The 25,905-nt window shown below is 56.7% G+C and overlaps 2 protein-coding genes across 3 annotated transcripts in view; both read left to right on the forward strand.

Moving 5' to 3' along the window:
• The window catches only part of LOC141564549 (uncharacterized), a 31,982-nt gene extending 25,612 nt beyond the window's left edge, over window positions 1–6,370 (forward strand). Inside the window, exons 7-8 of the mRNA XM_074307139.1 lie at window positions 3,346–5,631; window positions 5,757–6,370. Coding sequence (XP_074163240.1) covers window positions 3,346–4,446 — 1,101 coding nt within the window. The 3' untranslated portion in view covers window positions 4,447–5,631; window positions 5,757–6,370. The remainder of the gene's footprint in view (window positions 1–3,345; window positions 5,632–5,756) is intronic.
• On the forward strand, window positions 22–2,720 carry LOC141564548 (putative postmeiotic segregation increased 2-like protein 3). Of its 2 annotated transcripts, none has more exons than XM_074307137.1 (5): window positions 22–123; window positions 780–877; window positions 1,154–1,285; window positions 1,806–1,968; window positions 2,191–2,720. In XM_074307137.1, exons 3-5 carry the CDS (start codon window positions 1,268–1,270, stop codon window positions 2,274–2,276), a joined length of 267 nt encoding a protein of 88 aa, XP_074163238.1. In that variant the 5' UTR covers window positions 22–123; window positions 780–877; window positions 1,154–1,267; the 3' UTR covers window positions 2,277–2,720. The 2 variants fall into 2 exon arrangements, with proteins under 2 accessions (XP_074163238.1, XP_074163239.1); XM_074307138.1 differs by having other exon boundaries at window positions 2,194–2,714.
• Window positions 6,371–25,905: the final 19,535 nt, after the last annotated feature.

Here is a 25,905-nt window from a genome sequence, read left to right on the forward strand (position 1 = left end):
CATTCCGGTGCATTGTGGGATTCGTAGTCCTAAAACCCTCCGCGGATTGACCTTGCGCAGGCGTAATCTGACGCGAGGTCCGAGTGCGTATTCCGCTTTGTCTGGCTCCGCAAACGCGGCGGGGTGAGTCTGGTTCCACAGCGGCCCCTGCTGGGCGGGGACGGAGTGGGTAGGTCGGGGGCTCCCGAGTTGCGAAGCCATCCCGAGTTCTAGTTCTGTAGGTGCTTAGTTACTGAAGCTTAAACTCTAGAGCCGCAAAGTGTTTAGACATCCTCAAAGTGTCATTAGTCATAATGGCGATGATAGCCGAGACTGATGGAGCGCTCTGCAAACATCGCTTCACTTTACCCAACAGTCCCAGAGGCAGGGAGGTTACGATCCCTGTTTTACAGAGGAGGAAACTGAGGCAGGCAGCGGGGATGTGTCTTGTCCAGGGTCACACAGAGAGGAGGGATCTGAGGCTCAGTTTGGACTCTGGCTCCCACCAGCTGCCCCATGAGCTCAAGCTTCGAGATCCTCAAGTCCTCATGTCATAAACAAGATTAGCATGAGCTCTTGAGCAAAGGTGATTAAAGAGCCTGGAGCTCTGACACCCTGGATGCTAAAGACCCTCATTGGCTTCCTGTGTTCTAGAGCCGGGAGGTGCTTAGAGATCCCTGAGTCATGCTGGCATCGGTGTTCTAGAGCTGGAGGTGCTTAGAGATCCCGAGGCATCTTGACTTTGTGTGTTCCAGATCCAGGAGTTACTTAGAGATTCCTGAGTCATCCTGTCCCTGCAGGTTCTAGAACCAGGAGGGGCTTCCAGACCCCGGAATCACGTTGGTCTCACGGGCTCCAGACACGTTTCCTGAGGGACGGACCACAGAGGGCGGTCTCTGTAAGAGCAGCGGGAAGTGGGGCGCCTGGGGAGCAGTGTGAGCCAAAGCGTGTTCAGTGGCTCCGGCAGGGGCCGGGGGGCGGCTCGTCCTGGCGGGACATGTTCTGGCTCTACCTTCACTGACTTCTTCTCCTGGTTCCTGGTCTCCCTGGTCTCCCTCCTCTCCCCTGGCTCAATGTCCAGGGCCCGTGGCCCCCGGGGGGGGGGGCGGGGGAGGGAGGAGGAAAGGGGAGGGGCGGTTTCTCTAGTGAACTTCTGCCGCGTTTTTCCCAGCAGCTCTTGTGGGAGAAGGTGCCAGGAGGGCGGCCTGAGAGTCCTGAGGAGCAGGAGGGGCTCCAGGGGAGGGAGGCTCTTGCTCCAGTAGCGCATCGGGACACCCGGGAGCTCTGGATGGCCTCGGGGGACCAGGTGAGTCCTCTTAGCTCCCTCCCAGGGGCGGGGCTTCCCTCTCTTGCCCCGCCCTTCTCCCTAAGGCCCCTCCCCTTCCCTGCTTGTGCCCTGGATCCTCTCATTCCCGGCTTAGGCTGGGAGGCCGAGCAAGCACCGTGGGAGGGAGCAGGGCTGGGGGAGCCAGGAAGCAGCTTTGGGGGTGCAAGCAGCCTTGGCCCCCAGGGAGCTGCTTCGGGCTGCCGTGGGAGGTTGGCCCCTGCCTCCACATGTAGGGCACAGCCAGGCTGTGGGGGGGCTCCCCTCCGCGCTCCTCAGGCCTCCAGAGCCGCCCTGCTTCTTGGTACATCTCGGGGCCCTTGTTCCCTTGACCTCAGCGCGAGCACCCCTGCGTGTGGCCGCTCCTGGCGCCTGTCACCCCGCACCCCCACCGGGGGCCAGTCCCGAGCCTATGTTGGGGGCTCCTCGCTGCACCCCAGCCTGTCCAGGGATGGCTCCTCCTCTGCCTTTGTCCCCCAATCCTTACCTTCTCATCTGCTAGGGGCCCTGGCCAGCAGTCACGTGCTCGGTGTTCCAGGGGCCCGTGACCTTCCGGGACGTGGCCGTGGACTTCACTCCGGAGGAGTGGGGGCAGCTGGGTCCCGATCAGAGGCAGCTCTACCGGGACGTGATGCTGGAGACCTACTGCAACCTGGTCTCCCTGGGTGAGGGGCCCCCCAATCACCCCCATGGCAACCCTCCCCTCTGCATCGGTTTGGGGACTCTTGAATACTATGGCAGGCTGGGGGGGGGGTCAGGAACAAGAGCTCCATGGTGGGGAAGAGTGCCAGGAGCAAGGGCCTCCTGATGGCAGCCAGAGGCTGCCCGCTGCCCGGGCTGGGCCTGGCCATTCAGCCTCCTGGTACCAGCGTTTTTGTCTCCCCAAGCAGGGATCCCAGCCTCTGACTCTGACAGGGCCCGGCTTTTGGCCCCAGGGCGCACGCTGGGTGTTGTGGAAGGAGCTGGTGAGTAAGGGGCTAGGGAGCCCTGGGAGGAGAAGGGGGAGGTCTCAGCTCCATCCCCTCCCCTACCCCATAACTTTAGCCAGGCAGTAGGGAGCAGAGTCCTGCCCATCCCCCAGCCCCTCCCTGTGGGTGGGAAGAGTTTGGGAGCCAGGCTTGGCCCCTGGGGGGGATGGCGCTATATCTCTGTGGGGGGGCAGTGCCGTGGGCCAGGCCCAGGAAGCCTCTTGGGGGCCCCTATATGCATGTGTGCCCAAGCAGGGCCCCTCCAAGCTGTCCATTTCTGCCAGGGGCAAGCCGGCCCCCCAAGCTTGGGACACAGGAGCCCCCTCCTCCTTTTCCCTTGTCCCCAGCCTGGCCCAGCCCTCCGCTTCTCCCTCCCTCCCTTTCTCTTCCCTTCACCTGGTCTCCAAGGACCAGAGGCCCCGAGCCAGGCTGCTGCCGCGCCCTTCCAATGACGTTATGCACCTGGGTGTTCCTTCTCTGGCCCCACAAACAGGCCGAGGGTTTCCCAAATCTCTTTCAGAGGGGAGGACAGGGTCCGAGGCCTTGGGCCCGAAGCAGGACCCCACCCGAGACTCGTGCCATCGAGCGAGGCCGGAAAGACCGTCCAGGCACAGGGCGCCAAGAAAAGCCTGGACAGCCAGGGGCGGCTTTGAGGGCAAGCCGTCGGGCCAGGAACGATGGATGGCGGCAGCTGTTCTCTCTGAGGACACACCGGCGAGGGCCATGAGTCCCATCCTGCCCGAATGGGACGCCCATAGGAGCTTCCCCCAGAACAAGGGGAGGAAGGCCTTCGCACCCTGCTCAGACCTAAATGGGGCAGTCTCCAAACAGAGACTGTTTCGATGGGATAATGAGTCGGGGAAACCTTTGGGCGGCCGCCCAAGCGGGACTCCTCCTGAGAAAACGCACAGGAAGGAGCAAGTGTATTCATGCAGCCGCTGTGGGAAAGTGTTCCATCAGAATTCGCACTTGGCTCAACACCAGAGAGTTCACACGCGGGGAAGCCCCGGGGAGACCAGAAAGTCGTTCAGTGGGCGCCCAGCCCTCGTCGGTGCCCAGCCGGCTTCTGGAGAGAAGCCCTATGAGTGTGGCGAATGCGGCAAAGCTTTCAGCCGCAGCGTCTACCTGGCGGAGCACCAGAGGACGCACACCGGGGAGAAGCCCTACGCCTGCGATCGCTGCGGCAGAGCCTTCAGCCAGAGTGCACCCCTGGCCAAGCACCAGCGTACCCACACCGGGGAGAAGCCCTACGCCTGCGCCGAGTGTGGGAGAGGCTTCAGCTGCCGCTCCACCCTCGTCCAACACCGCAGAACCCACACCGGGGAGAAGCCCTACGCCTGCGGGGAATGTGGCAAAGCCTTCAGCCAGAGGACCCATCTCATCCAGCACCAGAGGATCCACACCGGGGAGAGGCCCTACGCCTGCCGGGAGTGCGGCAAGGCCTTTACCGAGAGCTCGGCTCTCACCCAGCACCGGCGCATCCACACCGGCGAGAAGCCCTACGAGTGCCCTGAGTGTGGCAAGGCCTTCCGGCGCAGGACCCACTTCACGCAGCACCAGCGGATCCACACGGGAGAGAAGATCTACCAGTGCAGAGAGTGCGGGAAGGCCTTCAACCAAATTGCGCAGCTCACCCGGCACCAGCGCGTCCACACCGGGGAGAGGCCTTACGAGTGCAGGGACTGTGGGAAAGCCTTCAGCCAGAGCTCGTCCCTGACCAAACACCGGCGGACCCACACCGGGGAGAGGCCCTATGAGTGCCCCGAGTGCGGGAAAGCCTTCAGCGACTCCTCGGTGCTCATCGTGCACCAGCGCATCCACACCAGCGAGAGGCCCTACAAGTGCTCCCAGTGTGGCAAGGCCTTCACCCAGAGCATTTACCTGAACAAGCATCTCATCGTGCACTCAGGAGAGAAGCCCTACGCCTGCGGGGATTGTGAGAAGACCTTCAGCCAGAGCAAGTATCTCGCCCAGCATCGGAGGATCCACACCGGGGAGAAGCCCTTCCAGTGCCCCGAGTGCAGGAAAGCCTTCACGTACTGCTCGGCCCTCAGCCGGCACCAGAGGATCCATACTGGGAACAGGCCCTACGGGTGCGAGGAGTGCGGAAAAGGCTTCCTGGTCCTGTCGGCCTTCCTCAGACATCGAGGGCTCCACGCTAATGCCCAGCTCTGAGGGCTGGCCCGCAGGCGGGCCTAGGACAGGGGCTCCTAAGTGCTTGCAGATGGCTGGAGCCTTCCCCGTGATCCCTGCCCCAAGATGGTCCTGCCCCTCCCCCCAGTGGGACCTTCCTTTCTGCCAGCCAGACCAGTGGCCTTCTCTGGGCAACTGGGCCAGAGCCTTTGGTCCCGGCTTTAGGACCCCTCCCAACATTTCTTTCTTCTCTATAAAAGTATCAGACCTGGGAAAAGAGACCCCATTAGGAGAGAATCTGGGGCCTCCTCCCTGACTCTGCTTTTCTCCTCCCGGCAGCAGGCCTGTTGCCGTGCTGTGGCCCCAAACTCTGGAGTGTGTGTGGGGGAGGCCAGGGCTCCAGAGGCAGCCCCTCTCCCATCTGTGAGTTCTGATACTTGATGCTATCTCTTCTTCCTCCTCTGTCCCCTGGAGTGCTCTGAGCCTCCCAGAGACCCTTGGGAAGAGGGGAATAGCCTGTGGACACACAGCTTTCAAGCCTCTGGGACTTGCCCCCCACTCAGTGATACTGGGGAGCTCCTCAGGACAGGGGCCTCTAGGGGCCCATCAATTCCTGCCTCTCCTGCCTCCATGGAGGCAGCCCCAGGTGAGTCATCCCTCCCTCAGAAAGGCCATTATTGCTGTAAAGGTGGGGGAGCATCCTGAGCGGGCTCCATCTGGGCCTCGGGGCTGAGGCCATTTCCTCACGCCATTGCCTCATCCTCCTTCCGGCCTTTGTTAGCCGCCAGTGACCGGCACCCAAGAAGCATCAGTGTGCTTTTACAAAGGGGACTCTGTTCCAGATGCAGCCGGGAGGGCGGGTTCCCCACAGTGCTGCCAAGCCCCTCCAGAGCAGCTTCTCTGCACCCTGAGCCCATCTCCGAGGCTGTTCCTGGCCCTGCCCTCTGGGTGTCAGGTCCCAGGTGGCTGCCTTGGGCGGCCTATGCTGAGGAGGCCCACCAGTGCCCCCTCCCTTCTCTTTACAGAATGCTAATAGGCAAGAAGGAGCTGGCTGGGGCTAGGGCTGGTGCAATAGCCAGTCCAGGAGTGGCCTGCCCCCTCCCCCCCAGCAGCCATTCCCCAGGCCTTTCCATGGCACACATACCCACAACTCTCCCAAAGGCTCCCCTCAAAGGAGAGGGCCCTCCCCCTCTACTACCTGAGGATGCCGCCTCTGCTGGGAAATAGGTGAGGGAGCCGGGCGGCTAAAGGGGAGGAGATGGGGCACGGTGGGAAGGAGCGGGGCTCCCGGGGCATGCTTTCCTCACAGCTGGGATGAGGCTGGTTTGCCCATTCTTGTCCCCATTTTATAGGTTAGAGCTCCAAGACATCCCAGGACTTGCCTCAGAGCCTCCATTCCTCTTGGGGCTGCCCGTGGCCCGCAGCATTTCCGGAGCAGAAGGGGTCCCCCCTGCAGCTCACCCATCAAGCAGTCCCTCGTCTGCCCTTTGCCCAGAGACCCTTGTGAGCTAGCTCTAAACATTGCCCTTTGGGGCCCTCAGAGTCTCTGTGGGACTGGGACCCTCCCTCCTTACCTTTCTCTCCCCCTTTTTTAAAATTTTATTTTCTGGTTATACATGTACATTCATTTTTTAAATACATATCCCTTTATGAATTATGTTGGGAGAGAAAACAGAGCTAAAGGGAGAAGCCATGAGAGAGAGAAGAGTGAACACAGCAGTGTTAGTCAGTCTCCGCCTCCTTTCCCTGGAGCTGCTCCAGTAAACTGGATTGGCTCAGTCTGACTCCTCAGACCACAACTCCCCCCTGGGGTCAGCCTCCCCAGTACGGGGTGAGCGGCCCTTTGAGACATCTGCTGTCTCAGAGCTGAGGACACGCGGCCCATAGCTCCCTGCCTCCCCCATCCCTTTCCCCCTCCCTCCTCTTCTTTGCCTTTCTTCCCCCCTTGTCCCTTTTTCCCTCACCCTCCTTTTCTTTCTTCTCTCCCTCCCTCCCTTCCTCCTTTCCTTAACTCTTTCCAATCCGTGGCCCTGCTGCCCACTCCCAGGGGTTGCTTAATCATTTTAAGTCACCCCTGCTGTCTGCCCCCCCCCCCAGCTTCTTTGGAGCTGCAAATCCAAGCTAACTCAGCAGTAGATGCACATGGAAGCAGAACACAAGGAGGCTTTCAAGCTGGTATTGCCGGGAGCGGGTCTCCTGGGTCCTTCTCTGGTGTTGGATCAGGGCGCTGACACGAGGCTCAGCGGCTCCCCAGGACCCCCCCACTTCGCCAGTCTTCCCAGGGTTTCCTGGCACCGAATTCTCTGGTGTTGGGTCAGGGCTGGTCGCCCCGAGTGCCCTCCTACGGTCTTTCTCCATCACGGACTTCCTGACGCTAGTGGAACTGAGCACCCTGGGTGAGAGACCGGCCACCGGGGCCGCGTGCAAAGGCTTCTCTCCCCAGTGAATTCAGAGGTGCCGAGCCGAGGTGAGCCGCTGAGGGGCTCCTCCCATCCCTGACGTGCCGAGGGGCTCTGCCCGTGGGAATCCCCTAGAGCTGAAGACCAGCGTGGCAACCGGAGGCGCCCCCTCCCCCCAAGCTCCCGGGACCCCCTGCTGTGAGGCCGGCACTTAGTGCTCTGGCTGAAGGCGCTCCCCATTGGCTCCAAGGATCCCTGCTGTGGCTCGGCCTCTCTAATGTCTGGTAGGGGGGCGCATGCTCTGGCAGAAGGTGCTCCCCCATTGGCGGGGCTCCTGGGACCCTCGGCTGCCTGGTGGGTTAGGGTTAGGGTCAGGGTCTTCCGGCCGCTCGCTTCCGGTTACCCGGCATTCCGGCGCACTGGGCAGGCTCGCTCGAACTCCGGGCGCCCAGCAGCGGGCCCTCCCACACTGGTTAAGCCCCTGCTGTGTCCCCGCAGAGCACTGGGGATTCAGGCCCTCGCCGTGAGGAGGAGGGGGGGTGCTTGCCAGTGGCTGCCTTATTAACGCCGAAAGGGAACGGCTAGAGGCCAGAGCGGAGCAGTAGGCGGGACTCGGAGACCCGCAATCCAGAAGGTGCGCTTGGAGATCCCAGTCCCAGGCGCAGCGCGAAAGCGCCGCAGCTTTTTCCGTCTTCCGATTGGCTAATAAGCTCGGCTCTAGGTTGGGGGCGGGGCTGATAAGTCGGGTTGCCATAGAGACGCGATGCGGCGGGAGGGGGGAGGCGCACTGTGGCTTTTGATTGGTGAAACGCTTTCTCTGCCTTTTTCCGTTCATGCGCAATATTGCCAATCGACGCCCAAGCCCAGGATGAGCGAAAGAATGATAGAACCGGAAGTTCTTGGGGCGGGGAGGGTTCGGCAGAGTCCGCTGCTGGCGTGCACCGCGCGCTGGACTGGTTCGGCCGCTACGCGTGCACAGATACATGTCCGCACGAGAACGTGGCGGCTGCGGGAGCCGGTGCAGGGGCCGCTCCGCGCACGCGCCTGCCTGGGTCCGATCGGCTGCGGCCGCGGGGAAGAGGAGGCGACGCCAGGGCGGGAGGGCTTTGAGCTTCTCCGTAGCTATGGCGACGGCTGCGCCTTTGGCGCATGTGTGTGGCCGCATCGCGCGGGGGGGGGGCGGAGTCGGGCGCTCTGAGCGTGTTTGCGGCTGCGTGACCCTGCGAGGCTTTCCGGCGTAGGTGCGTGCGGAGCAGGTAAGCCCCTTCTCCCGGGTCTGTCGTGTGTCTCCGGGCCCCCTCCCCCTCCCCGACTCCTGGCGCACTAGTTCCCGGTTACGGGCTCTGGGGGAGGGAGGGGTCCCGTTCCTGCCCCTCCCCCAGTCCTGGCTTCTTGGGGCTCTGCTGGGACCCGGAGCTTTCCCTCCTCCCCTCCCTCGCTGGGGGCGGGGCCTCCCGAAAGCCAGAGGAGGGGGGGGGGAAGGCGTGGGGGGAGTGTCTGCAGCACAGCCCCCCACCTAGAGCCCTGCGGCTCCGGCTGCGGGGGGCTGAGGGCTTTTCCCATCTGTGAAGTGAGACCAACAGAAGTGCCCCCGGGGGGCCGGGGGGGGGGGGGTCATGAGAGGGGCCTCGCGGGCTCAGCGGCCCCGGGACTCCGCGCTCCCTCTGTTTGCAGGCCCGGACTCTCGCCCCCGTTCCGCTGGAGCCCGAGAGCCGGCCCTCCATGGCGCTGACCGCCCGCTCGCGGGGTCACTCGGCTGAGCTTGGGAGCAGGGCGGGGCACCGCACAGGTGAGGGCCTGGGGGGCGGGGGGAGGAAATCCCCCCAGAAATTGTAGGTGGCCCCTGCCCTGGACGGTTTATTTATTTTTAGCGGTTGTTATTTACCAGGCCTTCTGTTCCAACTCGTCCCCTCCCCCCCACGGCGGGCAGTCCCATCCACTCCGGCATGTTAAAGTGTAAACTAAACGCCGCACACGCGACCAGACGGTGTTCTGCTGACTCCGTCGGAGTGGCGGCGGCCGAAGGTAGAGGACCGGGGCTCCCCGCAGCGTTCCCGGCCTCCCGGAGTTCTCGCGGCCGATCTGCTTCATCCCGAGCAGGCCGCGTCCCTCAGAATCCATCCTTGTGGAAGCGCAATGATCTCCTGGCGCTGCTCCTGTCACTCAGCCGGGCCCCCGCAAAGCTCCGCTGGGTGCGGGCCTGCCTCCCTGCAGCTCCCAGGCGGCCCCCAGTCAGCGCGTGTGCGTGACCCACGCAGCAGACCCTGCCCATCCCCCACAGTGGGGGGGGGTCGGACTGGCAGGGCCCCCGGAGCCGCCCCCCAGCCTCTTGCTTGTCTTCCAGGGCCGCGTCTGCCTGCAGCCCCCCGGGCCCCCCGAGGCCCGGCCCAGGAGCCGCCCGCAGCATGTCTTCCACGCTGTTCCCCGCCGGCCTGGTGCCCTTTGAAGAGCTCTTCTCCAAGCCCCCAAACCCCATGCTGGGCCCCAGCTTGACTCAGGATCAGCGTGCCTTGGACCCTGGGCCCCCGCCCAGCCCCCGCCGGGAGCCCCCGAGCCCTCCTCCCCCGGAGCCCGCGGCTGCCCGCGCCGCCTCGGAGGATCCGGCCTGCCGGCCCGATGGCCCCGGGGCCGCCGATCGCCTGCCCTCCGGGGGCTCCCCCCGCTGGGACTTTGGGGACCTGTTCTGCAAGCCCCCCAACCCTATGCTTTCCTCCAGCACGGCCCCCTCGGGAACCGTGGCCCTCGAGCCCCCCGCTCCTCCGTCCCCCGGGTCCACTTCCAGCCAAGACAGCGGCCAGGCTCCCTGGCCGGGCCCCGCGGCGGCGAGCCCGGAGCAGGCCCCCCGCAGCCCAGGACTGGGGGAAGCGCGGCCCAGGAACCAGAGCAAGCGAGGCGGGGGCCCGCAGCCAGAGAACAAGAGGAAGAAGGGGGCTGGGGCGGCCGCTGCCAAGGGGACGCAGCCCCGGGAGGAGGACTTCGCCCAGCTCCTAGAGCAGTACAGGCGCGAGAGGGAGACCCCCAGGTCGGAGCCAGGACCCCCGCCCCCGGAGGGCAAGGCGAAGAAAGCGGCCAAGAGGAGCGCCGGGGCCGGGGGGCCCGGCCGGGCCAAGAAGAAGAAGCGGGCACGGCCCGCGAAGAGCGCTGGCCCCCGGCCCCCGGCACGCCCCGCCGCCGCCCCCACGCGCCCCCCGGTCAGCCAGGAGTTCGTCCAGAAGAACACCGTGGCTCTAGGCTCGCAGAGGGTGTGCAAGTACTTCCTGGCGGGGCGCTGCGTGCGCGGGGAGCAGTGCCGGCTGGACCACGCCGCCGAGGGCCTCAAGTTCCAGCAGCTGTGCAAGTTCTACGTGCAGGGCTACTGCACGCGGGGCGAGCACTGCCGCTTCCTGCACCACGAGTTCCCCTGCAAGTTCTTCCACACCGGCGCCAAGTGCTACCAGGGGGACCACTGCAGCTTCTCCCACGCGCCCCTGACCCCCGAGACCGAGGGCCTGCTGAGGGCCGCGCTGGCCGGCCCTGCCCCGGCCGAGGCCGCCGCCCCCGCCGCCGCCTCTGCTCCCTCCTGAGGGGCTCCTGGGCGGCCCCGCCCCCGCTCCCTCCTGAGGGGCTCCTGGGCGGCCTGGCCCCCACTCCCTCCTGTGCGGCCCAAAAGGGGGCCCGGCCCCCACTCCCTCCTGAGGGGCTCCTGTGCCCCCCGGGAGGGCGGCCCAGCCCCCGCTCCCTCCTGTGCAGCCCAAAAGGGGGCCCGGCCCCAGTCCCCCGAGGCCCTCGCTCATTAAAAGCCCGCCAAGCGAGGCTGCCACTGTGTTTCTTCCAGCCCCCAAGGAAGGGGCTTGGCCTCAGGAAGGATCGCTCCCCTCCCACACTCTACCCGGGCTATTGCAGACCTTCCCTTTTAGGGGTGCCCAGCTAGGACCTGGAGGGGCCAACCCTGTCCTGTCGTGCTGTCAGGACCCTGAGGAGAGATGCCTGTGGAGTCTAGTAGGTCAGCCCCCCCCCCCCCCCCAAGGTGCAGTAGTAGCTCCCTCCCAGGAGGATGTTGGGCTAGCCCATCCTTGGGGGGGGGTCACTTGGTGCAAGTTGAGCGAGTCCAGGGAGGGATGGGCCAAAGCAGGCTATGGGAGGAGGTGTTCCCCGGTGCAGTTGATAGGGGCGGGGCCCTCTTGGCTGGCCCCGCAGCGCCCACGCTGGGCGCCGTCTTCCCACAGCCTGAGGTGACCTGGAACCTGGCACTGTGGACAGGAGCAGGGACCTCCATTTGAGGGGTCAGTGGGTCTCACGCTGGAGGGAGGGCACAGTGGCCGGCACCAATGGCATGGTTTTGGGGAGCTGAGCCTAGTCCCTCAAGCGGGTCTGGAGCCCCCCATTTTAGCTGGGTACATGGAGGGAGACGTCCTGTGGAAGAGACAAGGAGGGTCAGCTTTTTGTGTTGTGAGAGGGAGGGGCATGGGCTGGGAGGGCCCCGGGTACAGTTGAGGAAACTGAGGCAGGCAGTGGGGACCCCCTTCAGCCAGGATGAGGGTGGGCTTGGAGTGGCAGCCCCCAGCACCATGCTGCCTCCCCTTGGCCTCCAAACCACTCAGAGCCTTAGACCATGGGGCCTTACTGCCCCCCCCCCCCATGTGCCTGACGTCACCCTCCAACCCTCGAAGTCGGAGGCTCTGGACCAAGGAGCCCAAGGAAATGGGCCCGGGGGCGCCTCCGGCAGTGCAGGTCCTGGGCAGGGGCTCTGAAAGCTCATTGGGTGCCTGAGAGCCACTGAGGAAGGCAGGTGGTGCAGGTGGGCTCTGCGGAGGGCGGGGAGAGGCTGTGGAGTGCTGGGGGTGGGCAGAGCCCCGCTGCGGGAGGGGTCTGGCACAGGCAGCCGCTGCACTCCCCTTCTGCCCCTCGGGGCGGGTCCTCTGAGGGGTGGGGCCAGTTACTAGGGCCCATGCCCGGGAGGAAGCCCAACACCCTCAACCCTTCCAGACAGGCATTGTGGAGTGGCCCAGTGCAGTGGCCTTGGTCTGGTCCCAAACCCAGGGCCTTGGGACAACTAGGGAGAGCCTGGCTCACGTGCTCCGAGGTGAGCTTCCTGACCAGCAGCGCCCCTCAGGGTGTCCGAGACCCCCGGCTGCCCTGCAGTGGAGACCTGCCCATCTCCGTGAAGCCCTCTCTCACCCTGCCACTCAGGAGGCCCCGCCTCGTCCACCTCAGCCTTCGGGTGGTCCCTCGGTCCTCCTGACCCGGGGCTCATCCTCCGGACCTCTGCCAGTCATCCTGTCCTCCCGGCCTAGCCATGGGCATCTGGCTCCCTGACTCCGGCCAATCCGATCTCTTAGTGGCCAGCTCTGTGCCGGGGGGTTCTCTGCTCTCCCCCCCACCCCACCCTGGGCTCATGTTTCTGCCTGTTTTCCAGCTGGATCCCCGTGGATCCCACAAAGTCCAGGAGCTCTCAAACTTAGCCGGTCCCAGAGGGTCGTCCTTCCTCCCCCTCCCCCGCCTCCTGGTCCCACAGGCCTGAGCTCCCGGTCTTGCCTCCCAGGGCCAGGCCGCCCCTCCTTCCCTCCCTCTGCCCCTCTCCCCCAGGCCCTGGTGCCTAAACTGGCAGTGACTGCTGGAGGGGGGAGGGAATCCCCAAAGCTCTCACCTGACCATGTCACCTCCAGGTGGGCACTCAGAGCCCTTGGTAACCAGCCCCTGGCAGCTCCGCACGCCCCTTCCTCCCCCAGCTCCGCGCCCCAAGCCTGAAGCCCACCCTCCCTTCCCGGCTGACCCTGACCCGTGAGATCCTTCCCTCTGAATCCCTCATCTGTCATGGGCCTTGGGGTAGGCACAGAAGGCTGCGCCTGCGGCCAAGAGGACCTTGGACCTGGGCAAATCATTCTTCCTGCCTCAGTTACTGTAAAATGGAGATGAAAATGTCACTTTACCTCAGGATTGGTGTGAGGTTCGGAAGCAATACTTGTAAGTGCCTTGCACAACGTAGGTGATTAATCAATGCTTATTCCCTTATGTAGCTCTTTGCAGAGACCATCTTTTGCCTTTCTTGTAACCCTGATACAACCGTCAGGAGGCACTTAATAAATGCTTGTTGGTTTGCCGGCCTGGAAATGTGTTTAGAAGCCTCGCAGGTTACGAGGAAAGTCGATTGGGCCTGCGGTTCTCTTACCTCCAAGCGTCCAGCATTGAGCAATTCATTCCAGAGCCTTTTGTAGGGCTCCAGCTGTCGGGGAAACAAAGGCAAGGGCAGGGGGCAGAGCACTGGTGAGTGGGAATTCCAGAGGACATAATTAGTTCTGACAGGATAGGGGTCTGGGGCAAGAGCCCGGGAGCCACACCCAGGCGGTTTTAGATCAGCCATCTGGACTTTTGTGACTCGCTGGGATGTGTGGCCAGAGCTTAGTGGGGTAAGGAAAGGAGGGGTGGTCATAATATTTTATTCGGGATGTAGCATAATTCAGGGGAACTGAGGCATTACAATCCCTCTTTTCCACGGGCCTCCCAGAGGGGGAGGGAAGTAACAGTCCAGGTTGCACAGATCAGGGCCAGGGGGCAGGTTGGCTTCCTTATCTGTGAAGTGAGGGTCTCTGAAGTCCTGGGCTGCAACTCTGGGAGCGGGGGACCCAAGGCAATACTTCCAGCTGGACAGGAGGAGTAAGGGACCCTGGTCCCCGTCTGGAGGAAGGCTGGCAGTATGAAATGCCGGGCTGGGCAGGAGCTCCGTGCGGTATCAGGGACGGCCCTGGAAAGGGCCTTGGAAAGTCTTGAATTCCCAGCCCACTTTACAGATGGGGGAAGGCCCAGAAAGGTAAAGCTTTGTCTGGAGTCATCCAGGCATTAAATGGCTGGGGGAATTTGAACCCGGAACTTCTGGCTTCAGACCTGATACTCTTTCCACTGCCAGGCAACTTATCCTCAGTGGTTGGTAGGAAAAAAAAGAAGGGCCACATCCCTGCGGGATGTCACTCTCCCCCACCCATCCCAGCAGGAGCACTCAGAGGTCTCCATGGCACAGGGAGAGGAGCATGCCCCTCAAAGCTTTCCTGCTGCAAGAAGAAAGTCCTCATCTGCCCCGGACTTCCTGCCTTTGCGGCGATGTCCAGGCCTGGCCAGCAGCCAGCCTGTCCAGCTGTGGCCAGTTTCTGGCTGGAGGGCTGGGTCCCTTTTGGACTCAAAGCAGGCGCTCCGAGGCTTTCTCCCTGTGACCTGAAATCTTAAAGCCACTCAGAATGCAGAGCTGGATCCGATCCGTGTTATCACAGACAACTCTTACAGAGGGAAAAACCTTTCCTTCTTCCATTTTTTTGTTCCAGCTTTCCTTCTTCATTCCTCCATCTTTCCTTTCTCCTTCCTTTTTCCATTTGTTCATTCCTCCTACCTCCATTCTTTTGTTCCATCTTTCCTTCCTTCTTCATTCCTCCATCTTTCCTTTCTCCTTCCTTTTTCCATTCGTTCGTTCCTCCTTCCTCCATTCTTTTGTTCCATCTTTCCTTCCTTTTTCCATTTGTTCGTTCCTCCTACCTCCATTCTTTTGTTCCATCTTTCCTTCCTTCTTCATTCCTCCATCTTTCCTTTCTCCTTCCTTTTTCCATTCGTTCGTTCCTCCTTCCTCCATTCTTTTGTTCCATCTTTCCTTCCTTTTTCCATTTGTTCGTTCCTCCTACCTCCATTCTTTTGTTCCATCTTTCCTTCCTTCTTCATTCCTCCATCTTTCCTTTCTCCTTCCTTTTTCCATTCGTTCGTTCCTCCTTCCTCCATTCTTTTGTTCCATCTTTCCTTCCTTTTTCCATTTGTTCGTTCCTCCTACCTCCATTCTTTTGTTCCATCTTTCCTTCCTTCTTCATTCCTCCATCTTTCCTTTCTCCTTCCTTTTTCCATTCGTTCGTTCCTCCTTCCTCCATTCTTTTGTTCCATCTTTCCTTCCTTTTTCCATTCGTTCATTCCTCCTTCCTCCATTCTTTTGTTCCATCTTTCCTTCCTTTTTCCATTCGTTTGTTCCTCCTTCCTCCATTCTTTTGTTCCATCTTTCCTTCCTTTTTCTATTCGTTCGTTCCTCCTACCTCCATTCTTTTGTCCATCTTTCCTTCATTTCTTGATTTCTCTTTCCTTGCATCTCTCTTCCCTCCCTCCCTCCCTCCTTCCCTTCTTCCTTCTTTGTATGGTTCCACATAGGGATGCTGCCGTGCTAGCTGATGGAGAGCCTGTGGCTCCTTGGTATTATTTGTTAGGTCACAATTGTCACAAGCAGCAGAGCTTTGTCCCATCTCAGTTTCAGAGGCTGCACTGAGTGCGCAGTCACTAGCAGATAAAAGCTCCGCTCCAGCACTCCCTCTACAAGCGTCTCAGGTGGAAAATCTGACTCTCAGGGCAGCCCCTGGCAAGTGTCTCTTCTCACTGAAGGCTGAGACATCGTGGCTGAAAGCGTGGGTACAAGCACACTGCCTTGTTTCATCCCACCGGTGACGGGAAGCTTAGGAGTGCCGAGGGTTGGCCTGGGAAAGGACCGGACAGCACCATGGACAGCGACCAGGGCTTAGGGAAGGGCTGGGACTGGGAATGGAGTCCAAGACAGGGCTGGCCCAGGACAGCTGCTGAAGCCGGCTCCGACTGGTGGTGAACAGAACAATGAGAGGAGCCTGAATCGCCATTACAGGAAGAGGCATCCAAAGCCAGTGACACAGATACCGAGGAGCAGTAACAGTCCCCAGGGCAGGGGGGGAATGGGAGGAAGGAGCAGGGGAAGTGAGAAAGAGACAGACACAAAGAGGCAGAGGCAGTCACAGGAGAGAGACGGAGACAAAGCAAAGGTAGAAAAGGAAAAGAAGGGAAGGGGAAATAGAGATATGGAGAAAGAAGAAGGGAGAGACAGAGGGAGACCAATGGAGAAGACAGCAAGAGAGACAGAGAGCCTGATAGAAAAGATGGCAAGAAAGACAGACGGAAAGCAGGCAAAGGTAGAAAAGGAAAAGAAAGGAAGGGGATATGGAGAAAGACAGAGCAAAGGAGAAAGAAGGGAGAGACAGAGGGAGACCAATGGAAAAGACAGCGGGAGAGACAGAGAGCCTGGTAGAGAAGATGGCAAGAGAGACAAACAGAGCAAGGAGACAAAGGTAGAAAAGGAAAAGAAGGGAAGGGGAAATAGAGATATGGAGAAAGAAGCAGAGAAAGAGCAAAGGAGAAAGAAGGGAGAGACAGAAGGAGACCAATGGAGAAGACAGCGGGAGAGACAGAGAGCCTGATAGAGAAGATGGCAAGAGAGACAAACAGAGCAAGGAGACAAAGGTAGAAAAGGAAAAGAAGGGAAGGGGAAATAGAGATATGGAGAAAAAGGCAGAAAAAGATGGAGGAAAGGAGAAACAAGGGAGAGACAGACAGGCAAAGTTGTATGGAGAGGTGGGGGTTTGGGGGAGGTAAAGGGAGGTTGCTTGGCCTTCGTTCTCCGTGTGGCCAGGGAGGAGGTGCCGTGAGGAGGCTCTGGAGAGTTACCAGGTTTGCTGGGTCCAGTGGCCAGCTACAGATCGGGACGGTGGACTTGGCCCAGATGCAGTGGGAGACCTTGGCCTTCATAAGCTGCGGTTTTTCACTGTGTGCTGAGGCAACCCCAGGTCACTCATTAAGGCAAGATAGGGATAGTGAAGGAGACAGATAAAGACAGAGGGGGAGAGGGAAGAGGAGAAACAGGGAAGGGAGAACAATTTGGACAGAGTGAACCCCAGGGGTCCCGCCAGTGAGTGACCTGTGACCCCCAGAAATCCTCAGCAAGCCCGGAAGTCAACTTTCATCTCTGTGGCTCAGCGGATGTTGTTCTCTCAGAACGGGGTGGAGGAGGGGACTGAGAGGCCTTGCCAGATGGACTGGGGTTGGAAGGTGGGCAGGGCCCTGTGCTCCTTCTCTCTGACCCCTCCATTTTGGGGGGAGAGAAGTAGGGTTCATCCCTGGAGGCCTCTCCAGCCTTGGGGTCCCATCTCCTCCCTCATTCCTTTCCAACCTGTTCCTATCTCACTCTGAATTCAGTCAAAAAACATTTATTAAACCCCTGCTGTGTGCCACGATTGTGCTAAACACTAGAGTACTCAGAAAGGCTACAGGAAGATCCTTCCTCCGAGGGAGCTCACAGTCTCATGGGGGCGGGGGCAGGGAACAAGCCGAGTCCGGGCACAGTGACTTGGAGAGAAGCCCGAGGGCCTGGGCACCGGGGCTTGAAGGAAGGCAGAGCGGAGTGGGGGAGGGAAAGCCTGGGGAAATGCCGCTGTGGGAAAGGGCTCTGAGCAGGGACAGGAAGGGGGCTGAGAGACAGACAACGGCTCCCCGAGGCTGGGGGAGCTGAGGCACGGGGGCAGGGTCCTGGGGGGGAGATCTCAGGAAGGGGTGTGGGTCCCGCCTTGCCCGTGTCATCATTGATTTAGGAGCTGGAACGGACCATGGAAATCCTGGCCTCCCGGGCCTCAATTTCCAGGACAGAAAGGGGAGGCTCAGTGAGGGAGGGTGGGGTGACCAGATGCAGCAGAATACCCAGGAGGGGCAGCGCTGGGGCTCCCGAAGCAGCTGCTTCCCCACCCGGGCTTCTCCCCACCTTTCACTCGTGGGCTCCGGCTCTGCTCTGGCTCCCCAGCTGCCTCTCTCTGACCCCCGTCTCTTTGTACCTCTGGCTCTCCCCCCTCACAGGGTCTCCCCCCCCTCATGATCTCCCCCCCAGGGTCTCCCCCCCCCCCTCAGGATCTCCCCTCTTCAGGGTCTCCTCCATCCATCTTGGTCTCTCTCCTCTTTTTCTGACTGTCCGGGGGTCTCTGCAGTTCTCAGGCAGAGCACTGAATGGCAGCCTCCGTGGAGCTTCAGGCATGAGACACAGGAGGAAGCGTTTTGATCCTTTGGTGACCTCAGCCCCCCACCCTCTGCCCCCCTTGCTTGCACCTCCCCCCACCCGCCTCTGCGACCTCTCCGGGACTCTGACGGAAGAAAGTGGGCTAAGAATAGACCCAGAAGGAGGTGGGACAGGATTTGGCACTGAGGTGTCAATGGGGCTGCTGGGAAGCCGGCCCAGGAGAGGGGAGGGAGGGCCCCCAGGGACTGCGTCATCCCTGGCTGAAATCCCTGGGCCTTGGACTCCCTACTTGGTTGGGGGGACCTGGGGCCTGGCCTTGGCTCACTGCTGACTCCTCCCCCGAGTACCAGCTCTTAGCTACCTCCCAATTCCCCCCTCCCCAGTTCTCCAGGTCAGCTCCATTTGGGGCTGGGGGGGCAGTCGGGAGACTTTGGGGACACTCCCTGTGCCCCTCTACTCAAAGTCTGTCTCCCCAGAAATCCTAGGGAGGTCAGGCCATCCTGCCCGGCCCCTCGGCATGGAGGGGAACAGCCTCGTGGCTGGCCAGGGCAGCCCAGGGAGCTTGGGGGGGGGGGGGTCTCCAGAGAATTTATAGAGGAGGCAATTTGGGAGCTCAGAGCTCTGTGGAGAGTAAAGGCCAGGGAGGAGACCTGGGCTTTCTGCCAGGCCCGAGATGAGGACCTAGGGAAGGCCTGACCCCGAATCTAAAGAGCCCTGGCCTCCCTGCTCGCCAGAGCCCTGCACCGAGAGGGGGCGGGAGGGGGAGCCGCCCAGCTCCTGAGGGGGGAGCCTGACTCCCAGCCCAGCAAGGAGCAGCCTGCCCTGTGCAGGGGTCCCTGGGAGTCCGAAGTGCTAAATCTCAAGGCCAGGTGGATCACACGCAGGAACAGAATTACCCGGCCCAGCAGAGGTTCTGTGCGTCCTTCCGGGAGAACGTCAGCCCCGTCCACCGGGAGGCTGCTGAGCAGAGGGATCCCTCCCCGGGGATGTCACACAGTGCGTCCTTTGGGGGTCGGGGGATAGACCAAGCGCCCCTGGAGCCCCACGACAACTCAGAAATGGCTCCCAGCGGCTGGGAGAGCAATCAGAAATGAAAGACTGTTACTAAGGAGGAAAGAAGAAAGGAGGGAGGAAGGGAGGGAGGAAGGAAGAAGGGAGGAAGGAAGGAAGGAGTGAGGAAGGGAGGGAGGAAGGGAGGAAGGAAGAAAGAAGGGAGGGAGGGAGGAAGGAAGAAAGGAGGGAGGAAGGAAGAAAGGAGGAAGGAAGGGAGGGAGGAAGAAAGGGAGGGAGGGAGGAAGAAAGGAGGGAGGAAGGGAGGAAGAAAGGAAGGAGTGAGGAAGGGAGGGAGGGAGGGAGGAAGGAAGAAAGGAGGGAGGAAGGAAGAAAGGAGGGAGGAAGGAAGGAAGGAAGGAAACATTTCTGAAGGCTCCCCCAAGTGCCCTGGCCCGGTGCTAAGCACACACAGAGAATGGGGGAGGTGGTCTCCAGGATGACACCGCTGTCGGGGGAGGACATTCAGGGCCATTTGGAAGTTTAATCAGTGAGGTTGAGCTAATTACGGAGGACTCCCGTCGCTGAGGTCGGACCCAGGCACACAGACCTGGAGCAGTGGTACAGATGAGGGGTCCGAGGCACAGAGAGGTTATCTGACTTGCCTGAGCCTCAGAGGTGGAGCTTGAACCCCGGGCCTCTGGCTTCAGACACAACGTCAATCTGCTCTAGAAGCAGATCTGTGAGGGCAAATCCCCCTGAGGAAGGGTCTCTCTCCCTCTGGGGAGGGCCGTGGGATCTGTGGCTCCAGGGGAAGTCTAGAAGAAGCTGGGATTTGGGGCTCCTGGAGATTAGCTCAGGGAGCACCAGGCTTCTCCTGACCCAACCCCTAACTCAGCCCCCCACATCAGCTACAGTTCCTGCAGGCTCTGTCCCTGTCTCTCTCTCTCTCTCTCTCTCTCTCTCTCTCTTCTCTCTCTCTCTCTCTCTCTCTCTCTCTCTCTCTCTCTCTCTCTCTCTCTCTCTTCTCTCCCTCTCTCTCCCTCTCTGTCCTTCTCCCTCTCTGTTCTTCTCTCTCTCTCTCTCTCTCTCTCTCTCTCTCTCTCTCTCTCTCTCTCTCTCTCTCTCTCTCTCTCTCTCTCTCTTCTCTCCCTCTCTCTCCCCTCTCTGTCCTTCTCCCTCTCTGTTCTTCTCTCTCTCTCTCTCTCTCTCTCTCTCTCTCTCTCTCTCTCTCTCTCTCTCTCTCTCTCTCTCTCTCTCTCTCTCTCTCTCCTCTCTCTCCTCTCCCTCTCTCTCCTTCTCTCTCTGTCTCTGTCTCTCTCTGTCTCTGTCTCTGTCTCTCTCTGTCTCTGTCTCTCTCTCTCTGTGTCTCTGTCTCTGTCTCTGTCTCTCTCTCTCTCTCTTCTCTCCCTCTCCTTCTCTCTCTGTCCTTCTCTCTCTCTCCCTCTCTCTCCTTCTCCCTCTCTCCCTCCCCTCCCTCTCTCTCTCTCTCTCTCTCTCTCTCTCTCTCTCTCTCTCTCTCTCTCTCTCCCTCTCTGTCCTTCTCTCTCTCTCTCTCTCCTCGCTCTCTCTCTCTCTCTCTTCTCTCTTCTCTCCCTCTCTCTCCTTCTCTCTCTGTCCTTCTCTCTCTCTCTCCCTCTCTCTCCTTCTCCCCCTCTGACCTTCTCTCTCTCTCTCTCTCTCCTCTCTCTCTCTCTCTCTCTCTCTCTCTCTCTCTCTCTCTCTCTCTCCTTCTCTCTCTCTCTCTCTTCTCTCTCTTCTCTCTCTCTCTGTCTCTCTCTCTCTCTCTCTCTCTCTCTCTCTCTCTCTCTCTCTCTCTCTCTCTCTCTCTCTCTCTCTCTCTCTCTCTCTCTCCCTCTCTCTCTCTCTCTCTCCTCTCCCTCTCCCGCCCTCCCCCCCCCCTCTCTCTCACTGTCCCTCGGCTCTGTCCCTGTCTCTGTCTCTCTATCCCTATGTCTCCCCCGTCCCCACCTTTGTGACTAAGGTCCCCAACCTCTTGTCCCTCACTGCCATTTTCTCCCCCTTCAAGGCTGCCGGGAACACTCATTATCTCCCCCTCGGCCCATTAGCCACTTGGCTAATTATCTCATTGTGCGCACAAGTGGAAAGGGCAGCAGGGAGGGCAGAGGTTTGGACGTCAGCGTCCTGAGGAGGAGGGAGGGTTGACTGAAGAAGGAAAGGAGGGGGAGGGGCTGGGGGGGCTCCAGCTGCTGCCAGCTGGCAGATCAGGCCGGGCCTGGGTCCCCGGCTGCAGGGCCGCTTGTTCCTCCCCGCCGGGGGCTCCTCCGGAGAAATGCTGCCCTGAGTGATTTCCCTTCCTGTTGGGGGGTGCTGAGCTTTCAAGGCTTTGAACCCCAGACAGGTTTCCTCCGGTCCTCAGGCACGTGCTTGCCCGCAGTTTGGGAGGCCCCCAAGCCTTCCCCATCAGCCAGAGGCCTGCTCGGTGGGAAGCTCCCCCACCCCTTGACCAATTCTCCCGTGGGCGCCCGTGGCCCTGGAGGCCTCTTCCTCTGGCCGGCTCTGGCCCTGCTGGGACTTGAAGGAGGAGGCCGGGCCAGTCACGGCTCCTTAGGCCTTGGGATGTGTCTGCCCGGCCCTCTCCTCCCCTCATCCCCATCCCAGTCCTCCTTTGGGCTCCTTCTTGCGCTGGGAGGGGAGGCTCTTCCAGGGAAGGGACCCTCCGCTTCTGCCATCTCAGCTCTTTACACAGGGCCGGGCACAGGCCACCACTATGGAATTAAGCTCTCAACAACAGCTCTGGGCTCGCCGGCTCCGGTCCCGCTGCCCAGAGAGCACCCCTAGAAGAAGTGGCAGGTGTCCCGGAAGACCTATTTATGTCTACCCAAGGAATTCACGTGCCCAAGGTGGCGTGGGCGGCCCTAGGCTGGGGGTCCCTTCCCTAGAGGCCACCCACCTCCCCCATGCTGGAGTGGCAAAGGCTACTGAGCTCTGGCCGTTCCACCAGCTCTGAGATTCAGGGAGTCTAGGAGGCCCTAGCTGGGGGGGGGGGGGGCTCCAAGGGCATGATTCCCCAGGAAATATGCACTGCATATCGGCCTGCTCATTCTGGAGTCTGCCTACAGTATCCCTTGGACTTTTCATTTTGGGGTCACTTGCAGGGGATGATTGATCGGTAGATTATTTCAATGACTATTTTGCCCACAGGTTCTAGGATATCCCTGATGATTTCTTGAGAGATGCTGCCCAGGCTCTTTTTTGGTCATGGCTTTTGGGTAGGCCAGTTTTTGTTTTTTTTTCATTATAGCTTTTTATTGATAAAACATATGCCTGGGTAATTTTTCAACATTGATCCCTGCAAAGACTTCTCTTTCAACTTTTCCCCTCCTTCCCCCCACCCCCTCCCCCAGATGGCAGGTAATCCCATACATGTTAAATATGCTAAAGTAAATGTTAAATACATGTATACATAATTATACAGTTAACTCGCTGCACAAGAAAAATCAGTTTTCGAAAGAAGGTAAAAATGACCAGAGATGCAAACAAACAATAACAGAAAGAGTGCAAATCCTATGTTGTCGTCCACACCCATTTCCCAGTGTTCTTTCTCTGGCTGTAGCTGGTTCTATTCATCACTGATCCACTGGAACTGATCTGGTTCATCTCATTGTTGAAGATATCCACTTCCATCAGAATTCATCCTCATACAGTATCATTGTTGAAGTGTATAGTGATCTCCTGGTTCTGCTCATTTCACTCAGCATCAGTTGATTTAAGTCTCTCCAAGCCTCTCTGTATTCCTCCTGCTGGTCATTTCTTACAGAGCAATAATATTCCATAACCTTCATATACCATAATTTACCCAACCATTCTCCAATTGATGGACATCCATTCAACTTCCAGTTTCTAGCCACTACAAAAAGGGCCGCCACAAACATTTTGGCACCTACAGGTCCCTTTCCCTTCTTTAGTATTTCTCTGGGATATAATCCCAGTAGTAGCGCTGCTGGGTCAAAGGGTATGCACAGTTTGATAACGTTTTGGGCATAGTTCCAAATTGCTCTCCAGAATGGCTGGATTCTTTCACAACTCCACCAACAATGCATCAGTGTCCCAGTTTTCCCACATCCCCTCCAACATTCATCATTATCTTTTCCTGTCCTCTTAGCCAATCTGACAGGTGTGTAATGATACCTCAGAGTTGTCTTAATTTGCATTTCTCTGATCAGTAGTGATTTGGAACACTCTTTCATATGAGTAGATATAGTTTCAATTTCATTATCTGAAAATTCATATCCTTTGATCATTTATCACTTGGAGAATGGCTTAATTTCTTATAAATTAGCATCAATTCTCTCTATATTTTAGAAATGAGTTGGTTTAATTTGCATTTGTCTAATCATTTTTATATGACTATAGATGGCTTTACTTTCTTCATCTGAAAGTTGTTCATAGCCTTTAACCATTCATTTATAGGGAAATGACTTGTATTCTTATAAATTTGACTCAGTTCTCTATATATTTTTAAAATGAGACCTTTATTGGAAACTCTGATGTAAAAAATGTTTACCAGATTTTTTTAGGAAGTTCATTGATGGCTTGTTCAATATTTTTTTCTAAAATGGGGTTATTTAAATATTTCATTTAAGAATTTTGTTAATCTTATATAAATATAAACTTATATTTTTAAAAATATTCATTTATTTCACTTAGATTGTCAGATTTATTGGCATACAGTTGCACAAAATAGCCCCCAATTATTGCTTCAATTTCCTTTTCATTGGTGGTAAATTCATCCTTTTCATTTTTGATACTAGTACTTTTGTTCTTTTGTTTCTCTAATCAAACTAATCAAAGGTTTTTCTATTTTTTTTTCATGAAACCAACTCTTAGATATATTTATTAGTTCAATAGTTTTCTTGATTTCAAATTTGTAAATCTCACCTTTGATTTTCAGATACTCTAATTTGATATTTAATTGTGTTTTTTTTATTTGTTCATTGTCTAGCTTTTTTTTTTTTTAGTTAAATGTCCAATTATTGATCTCCTCTTTCTCTGTTTCATTCATGTAAACATCTAGCAATGCTTTCCCCTAAGAACTGCTTTGGCTGCATCCCATTAATTTTTTTTAATTAAAGTTTTTTATTTTCAAAACATATGCACAGATAATTTTTCAACATTGACCCTTGCATAGCCTTGTGTTCCAAGTTTTCCCCTCTTTCCCTCCATCCCTTCCCCTAGATACTAGCAAGCAATTCAATATATGTTATACAGGTTAAAATATATGTTAAATCCAATATATGTAAACATATTTATACAATTATCTTGCTGCACAAGAAAAATCAGCTCAAAAAGGAAAGAAAACAAAATGCAAGTGAACAACAAAAATAGTGAGAATATTATGTTGTGATCTACGCTTAGTTCCCACAGTCCTCTCTCTGGATGTAGATGACTCTCTTCATCACAAAATTACTGGAACTGGCTTCAATCCTCTCATTGTTGAAAAGAGCCCGATCCATCAGAATTCATTGTCATATAATCTTGCTGTTGCCCTGTATAATGATCTCCTGGTTCTGTTCATTTCACTCAGCATCAGTTCCTGTAAATCTCCTCAGGCCTCTCTGAAATCATCCTGCTGATCATTTCTTAACTGGACAATATGTCATAACATTCATATATCATAATTTATTCAGCCATTCTCCAACGGATGGGCATTCACTTAGTTTCCAGTTTTTTGTCACTACAAAAAGGGCCGCCACAAACATTTTTGCACATGTGATCCCATTAGTTTTAGTATATTGTCTCAGTATTATTATTCCCATGGATGTAATTATTGATTATTTCTATTTGTTCTTTGACACACTCATTCTTTAGAATTAGATTGTTTAGTTTCTAATTAATTCATTAGTTTCCAATCAATTATTTAGTGTCTAAATAATTTTTGGTCTATTTTTCTTTTTTTCTTGAGGCTGGGGTTAAGTGACTTGCCCAGGGTCACACAGCTAGGAAGTGTTAAGTGTCTGAGACCAGATTTGAACTCTGGTCCTCCTGAATTCAAGGCTGGTGCTCTATCCACTGGGCCACCTAGCTGTCCCCAGTCTATTTTTCTATGCCCCTTTATTACATGTAATTTTATTGCATCATGATCTAATGAAGGATGCATTTAATATTTCTACCTTCATTTATTTGTGAAGTTTTTACGTCCTAATACATGATCAATTTTGTGTAGATTCCAGATATGACTGAGAAAACTGTCAATTCCTTTAATATTCCCCGTTCAATTTTCTCCATAGATCTATCATACCCAACTTTTCTAAAATTCTATTCATTTTCTTAACTTCTTTCTTGTTTATTTTGTGGTTAGATTTACTTAGTTCTGAGAAAGAGAGGTTGAGATTCCCTCACTAGTATTGTTTTGCTGTCTATTTCTTCCTGCACCTTTCAACTTTTCCTCTAAGAATTTTCTGCTATATCACTGGAGCACATAGGTTTAGTATTGATATTACTTCCTTATCTACTGTATTGTTTAGCAATATCCTTTCTTTATCCTTTTAATTAAATCTATTTTTGCTTTTGTTTCATCTGAGATCAGGATCGATATTTCTGCTTTTTTTTTTTTTTTTTTTTTTTTTTTTTTTTTTTTACTTCATCTGAAGCATAATATATCCTGCTCTAGCCTTTCAGATGAAGTTCTCATAAACATGTAGAGGGCCAGAACTCTGGAGAAGTATGCTTGAAATAATGTGTTAACTCGGTGGAATTGATGAGATAATGGTTCTCTAATTCACATATGTACTTAGTACTTAGCATGGTGATGTCATAGTTCTCTAGTTCACACATACATAGCATGCTGTAATAATGTAATTGTAATAGGGTATAAAAGGACTGAGAAGGAATGGAAGAGAGACATTGAATTTCTTTTTAAGTTCTTCTGGGCAGCTAGGTGGTGCAGTGGATAGAGCACCAGCCTTGAATTCAGGAGGGCCTGAGTTCAAATATGGTCTTAACCCCAGCCTCAGAGAAAAAAAAAAAAAAAAGTTCTTCCAAGTTCTTTTTAGATTTGTGACCATTGATGTTCCTCTTTAGGGTAGAAACAGCTTTTTATTTATCTTTCTATCTTCCTCTGAATGCAAACCCAGATCTTATTTTATACCAAAGTAAGTCTCAATGGTTGGGTTCTTTTTCCTTTGCTTACTCCTTTTATGTTTAGCAGCTTAATATTATTATCATCAAGTTTTAATCCTGAGGTGTGAGTAATATTGCCCTAAGCCTCAGGTAGTTCTTACTGTTGTTTTCTGATTTGTATTCAGGGGCTCAATTTCAGGGATTCCTCTCTTCCTCTTTTAAGCCTCA

The sequence above is a fragment of the Sminthopsis crassicaudata genome, chromosome 3 (assembly GCF_048593235.1).
Source record: "Sminthopsis crassicaudata isolate SCR6 chromosome 3, ASM4859323v1, whole genome shotgun sequence".
NCBI classification, from domain to species: Eukaryota; Metazoa; Chordata; class Mammalia; order Dasyuromorphia; family Dasyuridae; genus Sminthopsis; species Sminthopsis crassicaudata.